This window comes from Poecilia latipinna, unplaced genomic scaffold (genome assembly GCF_001443285.1).
Source record: "Poecilia latipinna isolate Pla-1442-1.1 unplaced genomic scaffold, P_latipinna-1.0 Scaffold0, whole genome shotgun sequence".
In the NCBI taxonomy this organism is placed as follows: Eukaryota; Metazoa; Chordata; class Actinopteri; order Cyprinodontiformes; family Poeciliidae; genus Poecilia; species Poecilia latipinna.
Genome location: NW_015112616.1, coordinates 511513 through 520537, shown reverse-complemented (window position 1 = coordinate 520537; position 9025 = coordinate 511513). Strand labels below are relative to the sequence as shown.

Below are 9025 nucleotides of genomic sequence, written 5' to 3'. Positions count from 1 at the left end.
CAGTGAGAACTGCAGACATTTGTGAGCACATGGAAAGAGCCAGAGCAGCGGGAACAAAGAACTTTAAGAAAACAAACTAAACAGCATCGAAAGGTAGAGTACAACTTTTCATTCATTTTATTAGAAATACCTTCTCCTAACCAGCTGCAAAACAGTTGCATGTTTTGTTTTGTTTTTCTAAAGGTTCAGCCATCAGTAATTGTCTCTAAGGACACATGAAGAACTTTCATGCCTGCTAAAATTCATTTTGATTTATCCAAGTCATAAAATACTGTCACTGGTTTGCTGTTGAAGTTTCGGGCTCCCACAGACCTTATCTGGCTTTCTGCCAGGAGTAAATGGAAGTGCTGATCTGTGTCACCCCAATAGCTTCCAGCAGTCAGATTTATTTATCTTACGGTGTTTACAGGATAGAGACCAGAACATTGCAGATGTCTGGGTGTATTTAAAGGCATCCCTTAGCAGAAAGTAGACTTGAAAACCCCCCCCTTAAAAAAACAAGTTGTTTTTTTGGTTTGGGATCAAACTGTGGTCAAGGAAGAACAAAAAAGATTGCTGTTAAAGTCTTTACTCTTTCTTATATCAAAGTAGGGGAAAAAATGTACAAAATTTTACTTTTTGTAATTAAAACTTTTTCCTTTTTGGCTGTGTTCAAAGTTGTGGCTCATAATAGTTATATTCATTTTCATGTTTTAAATGTGTAGAAAAAAAATTACAATACCAATTGACGCAACCAAAATTTGATGAAAAATATGCTTTGGATTGCTGAATTCTGGCATTAGTGCATAAAACCACAACCACCCCCACAAAAAAGATCAAGATGTATCTAATCAGATGAAATATAAAAGCAAGAGGCCTAGCAAACCAGCACTCAGTGAGGAATTTAAAAGTTCTCTCATAACCTCCTAAGTCTTCCAGTAATTCACCACGGTGTTAGAAACAAAGGAAGCAACTTTAGGTTGCTTCCTTTGTGCCCAAGGTTCCACCTGCTTCACAATCCTGAGACAAAATAGTGTTTCCAGTGGAAAGAAGAGAAATCTGTCCTTCCTACTTGTTTTTATTTACATGGAGCTCAAAACACATTTACTGCATAGGTAGAGTGCTCAATAATCCTCAGGTCTTTTTTGTCACAAATTGTTCACCATATTCCCATTAAAGTGGCTTATTATACCACTAAAACTGTCTGAAGAGAAAAAAAGAAACTATGAAAGATTTCCATATTGCAGACATTATGTCATTGACCACTTAATGGTAGATCCTTCCTGTCAGGTCGGTTGGTGGGGGGGTATGGAGACCGTATGGCCTGTATGCGAAGGCCTTATGGACGTGGCCGTCACGCGTTCGAGTCCCACCCTGTTGGCCTTTGCTGCATGCCTTCTCCCTCTTTTACTATCCACTTTCCTGTCAATCTGCTGTCAAATTGAGGCCACTAGAGACAAAAACATCCTTTAAAAATAATAAAACTGTGTTTTAAAATGTGTTATTTACTATAAAGACCAACTGAAAGGTCAATTATGATTTATTAAGTTCTTACTTTTCAGAATTATAGGTTTTCACCCTATTACCATTTTTGCTGCTATTTATGTAAAATAAATGTAGCTCCACAGATCTTATTTTTACTGTGGCGCAGTTTTCAGGATTTGCTTTTGTGTGACTTGACATTCTTAAAATTACTATTCTTTATACCTTGTTTAAACAAAGTAGTTGAATTATCGATTAAAGCTGGTATCAATATGACATGGATAACTTTATGTGCTTGGTCACAATAATGTGAGTGATCTATTTTTGCTTTCTTTTTCCAGAGAGATGGGATCACTTTGTGGGAACCTGGCTGTACTTCTCCTCTTCCTCTCACCTCTAATGCACTCCCACCTCTTCGCTCGTGCTTCTACATCTTCCCCATCCATCACTCGTAAGAAGGCCATAAACGTGGAACACTTCACCATAGTTAACCCCAACACTGATTATGATGACTTCAGCATTGTTCATGAAGTGGTACCTTCTGCTAAAAGTCCCCGTTTGAACAGTGAAGTCGTGAATACACCCTGTGAATACAATTCCTGCCTGGAAAATCAGGAGCCCTGTGAAATGATCAAAGCTAGAGAAGGGTGTCTCTGCCCTGGGGTGAGTGATGAGGACAGCCCTCCTCATGCTCCACGTATCGAAACACTGCGGCCGATCACCACAGGGGAAAACGCAGGGAAGATAGAGGTGCAGTGGTGCGCTCCTGACTCGGTTGTTTCCTCCTACAAGGTGACTGTAGAGGGAAGTGGCAACGATTTGGAGTTTGGGGATGGTGCCCGACGAGCCACGGTGGGATCTTTGGAGGTGGGGACAAAGGTTTGCGTGGAAGCAATAAACAAAGCAGGACACAGCAGTTACTCAGACTTCTCCTGCAAGCGGTACGAACGCCCTGAATTGCTGGAGCTCCAACTGCTGGCTGGGGTCATAGGAGGAGGAATCGTCTTAATTCTGCTTCTTATTATAGTAGCTGTGGTCCTCTGTAGGAGGAAGATGTGTCAGAAGGCGCAGCAGGAATCAGGCGGGGGACTGGGAAACCCCTCTTACAAATCAGAAAGAGCATCATGAGCCAGACAAAAGAAACGTGGACAGTTCAATCCAGTCAAGTTAATTAATAACAAAAGATTAATAGTTTTTTATGGTGTGTCTTATAACAAATATATGGTTTAAACTCCTGTTTCAAGGAATCTGCATGCAATCATGCAAAAATCAGTGAAATATGACTAACATTTGCTATTTTGTTGTTAGTTTTACAGGTTTGTTTGCAGGCGAATTAACCTTAGTAGATTAATTTTATAGTATTTTGTTGGGTTTTTTTATTGTTAAGCTTACATATTAATTGTTTTTCTAGAGTGGTGACTGAAATTGTTTTAATAAAATTATTTTTTATAAAAGTCTGAGTATGACTGATTTGATTTCAGTGAAAATGGCATTACAGAGTTCATTTCTTCTACATAATCATTTAACATAACTCAAAAGTCTGAGCTCAGTATATACTGCAGTATTTTTGCTTCACACCCTAATGCACCCTCATATGCCCACCATTATAGTCCTTTAAAAATGGGTTTTGACTGGATAAAAAAAATTGCATATGAAATGCAGGACATTTTAAATTAAAAAAGGGTTTCTGTAGTTCATTTTAACCCATTAAATATGGGGTATGTAACTTTTCTTTTAGTGGTTTTTATATATTTGTTAAATCTGCCATTATGTCCTGGCATGAGGCAAAGCTCTGGATTTTTAGATTAAGTTCAGGGTCCCTTTAGAAACTCCTCTCTCTTTTCACACTTTTAAGGGTTTTTTTTAAACTCTACTTTTATTGTCAGGGAATACCATCAGACTTGTTATGGCTTTTGATTCTCTTCACAATGTATAAGCAGTTGTTTTCCTATATTATCTCTTTTTTTTACAAGCTTTTCCAATTAAACTGGACCAGAAAGAACTATAAGAATTGTGGTACCTCAACAACACAGACATAAAATAAAGCTTCATTTTATTTTGAAAGTCTTCTCAAAGGTATCCCAGAGCATAGAAAGTACCACCCACTTTCTGTATGGGAGCCAATAATGTGTCAGTAAACAAAATGAGGAAGAAGTCGACATCACAGCTCATTTTCACAGTTTCGCCCTTTGACCAGGATGGGAAACACAAGTAAGTCAATTTCATGTAATGCAACAGGTATAATATGCAATTTAACACTGACCTATAACAACGCGTAGACTTTAATGCAGTTTCAGATTGTTAGAATATTTCCTCATAATATCAAAACCTTTAATTGTTCGTAAAATGCTAATCTCCTTGGAGGGACTCAGCATTTTAGATTAGGATACAACACCAACCGGATCCAGTGGGAGGAAGTAAAGCCGGTTGCCAGAGGATCACGAAACAAATTAAAATATTGTTGAAATTTGCGACGCCAACCTGTTGCATTATTTTTTATGAGGTCATCTTGACTTTACTACCAAATGTTAAGAAGCGCCATGAATCCTTCAGATATTTTTTCTGGAGTCAGGGAAGTGATCTTCAACATTACCTCCCACTGATGAGCGGTTGATACCTGACGCCATCATTGCTATATTCAATACTATAAGGTAGCCTAATGTACAGCCGAGAGCAACTAAATGGGCTGTAGCTCGTTGCAGATTACATGATTTGTAATAACAGTAGGTGCTTCCGCAGAAAGTACAGTTTTGTGGCCGATTGATTTATCACTTGAACTTGTTTTTTTGTTTTTGTTTTTGTTTGTTTTAAGTGGTTTTCTCAAAGTTTTGAAATGTTTTGTGGTTTTCTCCATCTTTTCTCTTCTAGTAAAATACGAGGAACTGAAAGCTCTTATAGAAAGCAACAAGGATCTGGTTCTGATTGATGTCCGCTCCGATGGTGAGGTGGCTGGAGGACGTATCCCTGGTGCCATTCACATTCCCGGTGAGACCTAATTTACTATTTATTCTCCATAGAGTGAGTTGTAGGAAAAAAAATAATGAGATACGCTTAAAAGCATAAGTATTACAGGATGTGCTGTTTTACATGCAACGCGTGTTGTGGTGAGTGAGGATAACTATTCTGGTTTTTCAGGTTCTGTATATTTTGCATGCTCATCTCCATTCTGCAGAACCTGACTAATAGGCAGTTGTCTAATCTTCCTTTTATCTCAACAGTTCACACACTAGACGCTGCTCTTAGCATGAACCCAGATGAATTTAAAGACAAGTACGGCGTATCGAAGCCACCGCTGAATGCTCCTCACATTGTGTTTTACTGCCAGTCAGGCGGGCGATCAATGATGGCAACAAGAAAGGCGGTCCAAAAAGGATATACCAAGTAAATTAACTTTTTTTGTTGTGTTTTTGTTTATGAGAATGTCTGTAGCTTCTGTTTGTGGTCAGAGGAAAGGGGTTTGTCCTGTAACCGGAGGGTTGGCAGCTCAAACTCCCACTTCCGCCGTTTCAGTCGTCATGTCTCTTCACCAGGTGGCGAAGATATGGCCACCTGGTGGTGCGCCACCTGAACAGAGGGCCAGGTGGCGCAGATTGAACGGCAGCCTTGTTTCTGTCAGTCTGCCACAGGGCAGCAGTGGCTACAATGTAGCTCACCACCATCAGTGGGTGAATGGCTGATTGTTGTGTAAATCACGTTAGAGTCCTCAGACTTAATGAGCAGATGTAGACCGCTTGCCATATTCCTTATTTCACACTGTTTTAAAACACTTTTTGACTTTCAGCATACCGACTGTGATCAAATTAATTTTGCATTGTTTTTTTTTTTTATGTAATTATGGCAACTCCTGATTCTGTGCTTTCTTTGTCCTATTCAGTGCACGTAATTATGCCGGAGCCTACAGCGAATGGTCAAGAAAACAAAGGAATTGATTTCTTTTTAAGGAGAAGCCTCATATTGTGCATTATATTTATATACACCACACAAGTTTTACAAATGTTTTTATGTCGTTGACACAGAAACTGTAAAATCTGAAGTCATAACGCACAATAAATTAACATGGAATAAAATGTTTTTTATTCTTAAAACTGTCTTTGTGAACTGGAGTGGTTTAATTAAAAAACTGCTTCAGTTTTGCATGCTGTATATATAAAGTCATAAATACATATAAATAAATGTGCAAATTAAAAAGCTTGTTTTTTGTTGTTTTTTTCCCCCTTTATATTAATGTCTGGAACTATGCAGCGGGTCATGTTAGTCTCTGTCAGTGGTTAAAGATAAGGAGTTTCAGGAAATACAACTGCTTGATATTTTGGGGATTGGGTCCCCTGTGATGTGAAGAGATAAAGTAAGTTGATGCTCTACAGCCCATGGCCATGTAAAAAAATATACATGTATAATTACTAAAGATTTCAATAATTTATGTATGTTTTAATTTGTCTAAGATAAAGATAGATTAATTTGATGCATGTACCTTCAGATTTATTACTTTCACAAACACACATCAATTGTGATACTTTTTGGATTATTGAACTCTGGCACTTATGGCTTTCCATACATGCTGCCTCCTAAATTGTTTGTATTTTAGATTTCTACTTGTGTGATATGTTTTTATGCATAAGATCAGAGAACATAAAGACGAGAAGTCCAGTTGTACAGTTGTAGCCTACAGTAGACCACTTACGCTACAAGGCATAATCCTCATTTGTTCGATTTACACAATTTATCAGATCGAGCATAGCAAGAACAGCAGCCTTATGCATCACACTAATGCACACTCACATACCCACTATTTTGTGGTTATTTATAAAGGGGTGTTAGCTGGACAAAAACCTATGAGATATGCATGATGTGCTTTTAAACTGATATTGAAAATAAATTGATTTCAGAAATGTATTTTAAAACATGAAATATTGTATAGGTTTCTTACAGAAATTATATAAAAACTGATCATTCTTTTATGAAAACTGTAATAACACGCAACGTCAAAAATGTTATGTTATGGCCGACGCAGTCTTGAGAAAAATTATTGACTTAACATTGTATAGCAAACAGTTATTATAGATACCCTCCACAAAACAGGTACGCCACAAAAAGTACCTGCTAACGCAGCTGGTGTGCGACAGAGTGTATCTAAGATGATTAATGTAAAATTGAGTGGAAGGAAAAGTGAGGTGGCAAAATGGGAAACAGCAGTTCTGAGAGTAATGTGAAGCAAAAAATATTAAAAAGTTGGGAGGATTAAGAAGTTGTGTCTGTAACCAATCAGTGCTTTAAGAAGATCCACACATACATTTTCATTACAGTGATATTCTAATTTATTAATATGCACCTACAGCTCTTAGCTCTGGGTTTGCTTAACTATTGATATGGTTCACTCAGAATTTGGTCTGTTTATAGTTCTTTCTAACTCTGCATTTTTGGTTTGTTTTACTCTACTTTTATTAACAGGAACAGCGTTAGATGTTGTATGACGTTTGATTCATTTTCAACTTAATACCATTTACAGTCATTTTCTTATTTGTCTGCTTTATAACGAAATTCTTTTAAACAAAACTTTTATAAGGATATAGTTTGTTTTTTTAAGCATAATTTTGACAAGAAGTCTATAAAACTAAGGTAAGCTAGAGGATAGTTATTGGCTTGCTTCCACCCACTTTCTGTCTATGAGCCAATAACGTCTCAGTAAGCAAAATGAGAAAGAAGGTATCACCTTATAGGAAGTCATTACAGCTCATCTTCACACCTTCGCTAGGATGGCAAACGCAAGTAAGTCAATTTCATTTACTGTAACAGGTAGAATGTGTATGCATCTTAGCATTTAACTTAAAAAACTAGCAGTCTTTAACTTAGTTTTGGGGGAAAATATATACAATAATACTAAAAATGTGTTATGAATATACCTCTGACAACTAAGAGAAGTTGTCAGTTGTCAAAACTTTTAGTACTTGTCCTTATTGATGTAAATGTAAGATAACGGAAATGCCCATATAATACTTCTCTCACCCTTTTTGGAGTGACTCAGCATTTTAGATAAGGTTCACTCTAAAGCCTCCTGGATCCATTGGCAGTACAGTTATTTGCCAGGGCATCACAAAACAAACCACTTAAAATATTTGTAACGCCCTAACATGTTGCATTATCTATGATGGCATCTTGACCTTACTACCAAATCCCAGAAACAAGTTGTGCGATAAGCAGAATGCCCCGTGAATGCTGGCTTTATTATTATTATTATTTTATTTTCTTACAGATTTCTAGATAGATACATAGGCTTTTTGTCATTTTCACATTAATCATTCAGAGCTTTCAGCAGTTCGGGTAACATGAGCTCGGCAGTTTTATGTTAATGTACATTTAAATAATCCTTACTATGTCTGTAAACATGGAGTCAGGGAAGTGATCTTGAACATTACCTCCCACTGATGAGCGGCTGATACCTGACGCCTTCATTGTGAGGTCAACTATAAAGTAGCCTGTATGTACAGCTGAAAGCAACTAAATGGGCTGTAGTTCGTATCAGATTACATGTTCTGTAACCCAACGCACAAACTGATGGTGCTTCCTCAAGAAAAAACAGTTTTGTGTTTTACTGATTTATCACTTGATCTTGTGCTTTTAAAAAAAAATGGTAGATGCAGATTTCTCAAAGCCTTGAAATATTTTTTCCACGTGTTTTTTCCTAGTCAAATACGAGGAACTGAAAGCTCTTATAGAAAGCAACAAGGATCTGGTTCTGGTTGACGTCCGCTCCGATGGTGAGGTGAATGGAGGACGTATTCCTGGTGCCATTCACATTCCCAGTAAGACCCGATTTATTACAATTTACTCTCCATGGATTGTAGAAATAGGAAAATGATGTACACTTGAAAGCAGAAGTATTATGGGGTGTGCTGTTTTACATACGTATTTTCAGGTTCTCTATATTTTTGCATCCATTGCTTCATGGTGCAGCATCTGACTAATATGTCGTTGTCTCTTTTCATTTCAACAGTTCACACACTAGACGCTGCTCTTAGTATGAACCCAGATGACTTTAAAGCCAAGTACGGTGTAGCAAAGCCAGCGCTGAATGCTCCTCACATGGTGTTTTACTGCCAGTCAGGCAGGCGAGGGGAGATGGCAGCAGGAAATGCGCGGCAAAGAGGATATACTAAGTAAATGGGTTATTTTTGTTGTGATTTCTGTTTATCAGAATGTTTCTAGACTCTATTTAATTAAAGGCATTTTGATTTTGTTATCATTAGAGTAAACACCTGCTAATTAAAAATAAGGAACTTGGTTGTATCAAACAATATTAGAGTGTGTTGCCACTCAAATCCAATTAAATAATGAAAGCTTTTCATAGTAAATGTAACAATCCCATCATACGTGTGATAAAAAACAGCATTTTGATCACTTTGTTTGCATAAAAATCATATAATAATAGATCAGAATCAACGTTGCTGTTAGTTTCTTTGTAGAAGGAAGTAGAAATTCAGAAAATAGTTTTATATTAGGGGAAACAATGGTTCACGATGGAAGGGTTTGTACCGTTGCCAGTGGGTTACCAGTTCGAAATCCTTCT

General features: G+C 37.3%; 2 protein-coding genes across 3 annotated transcripts; both read left to right on the top strand.

The window, feature by feature from the left end:
* On the top strand, positions 1–2876 carry LOC106944746 (leucine-rich repeat neuronal protein 4). Its single transcript, XM_015028014.1, has 2 exons — positions 1–93; positions 1805–2876. Exon 2 carries the CDS (start codon positions 1807–1809, stop codon positions 2587–2589), a length of 783 nt encoding a protein of 260 aa, XP_014883500.1. The 5' UTR covers positions 1–93; positions 1805–1806; the 3' UTR covers positions 2590–2876.
* A 707-nt stretch (positions 2877–3583) lies between these two features.
* On the top strand, positions 3584–8625 carry tstd1 (thiosulfate sulfurtransferase like domain containing 1). 2 transcript variants are annotated; one of them, XM_015028122.1, is made up of 4 exons: positions 3584–3672; positions 4330–4446; positions 4680–4842; positions 5336–5543. In XM_015028122.1, the coding sequence occupies exons 1-4, from the start codon at positions 3660–3662 to the stop codon at positions 5388–5390; spliced, it is 348 nt and encodes a 115-aa protein (XP_014883608.1). In that variant the 5' UTR covers positions 3584–3659; the 3' UTR covers positions 5391–5543. The 2 variants fall into 2 exon arrangements, with proteins under 2 accessions (XP_014883608.1, XP_014883690.1); XM_015028204.1 differs by lacking the exons at positions 4680–4842; positions 5336–5543 and adding an exon at positions 8453–8625.
* The last annotated feature ends 400 nt before the right edge of the window (positions 8626–9025 follow it).

Bases quoted from the DNA above. Each gene is read 5' to 3' on its own strand.
- LOC106944746 (XM_015028014.1), top strand. From the start codon at position 1,807: ATGGGATCACTTTGTGGGAACCTGGCTGTACTTCTCCTCTTCCTCTCA.
- tstd1 (XM_015028122.1), top strand. The intron at 4,447-4,679 runs GTGAGACCTAAT...TTATCTCAACAG, and splicing joins TGGTGCCATTCACATTCCCG to TTCACACACTAGACGCTGCT. The intron at 4,843-5,335 runs GTAAATTAACTT...TGTCCTATTCAG, and splicing joins GTCCAAAAAGGATATACCAA to TGCACGTAATTATGCCGGAG.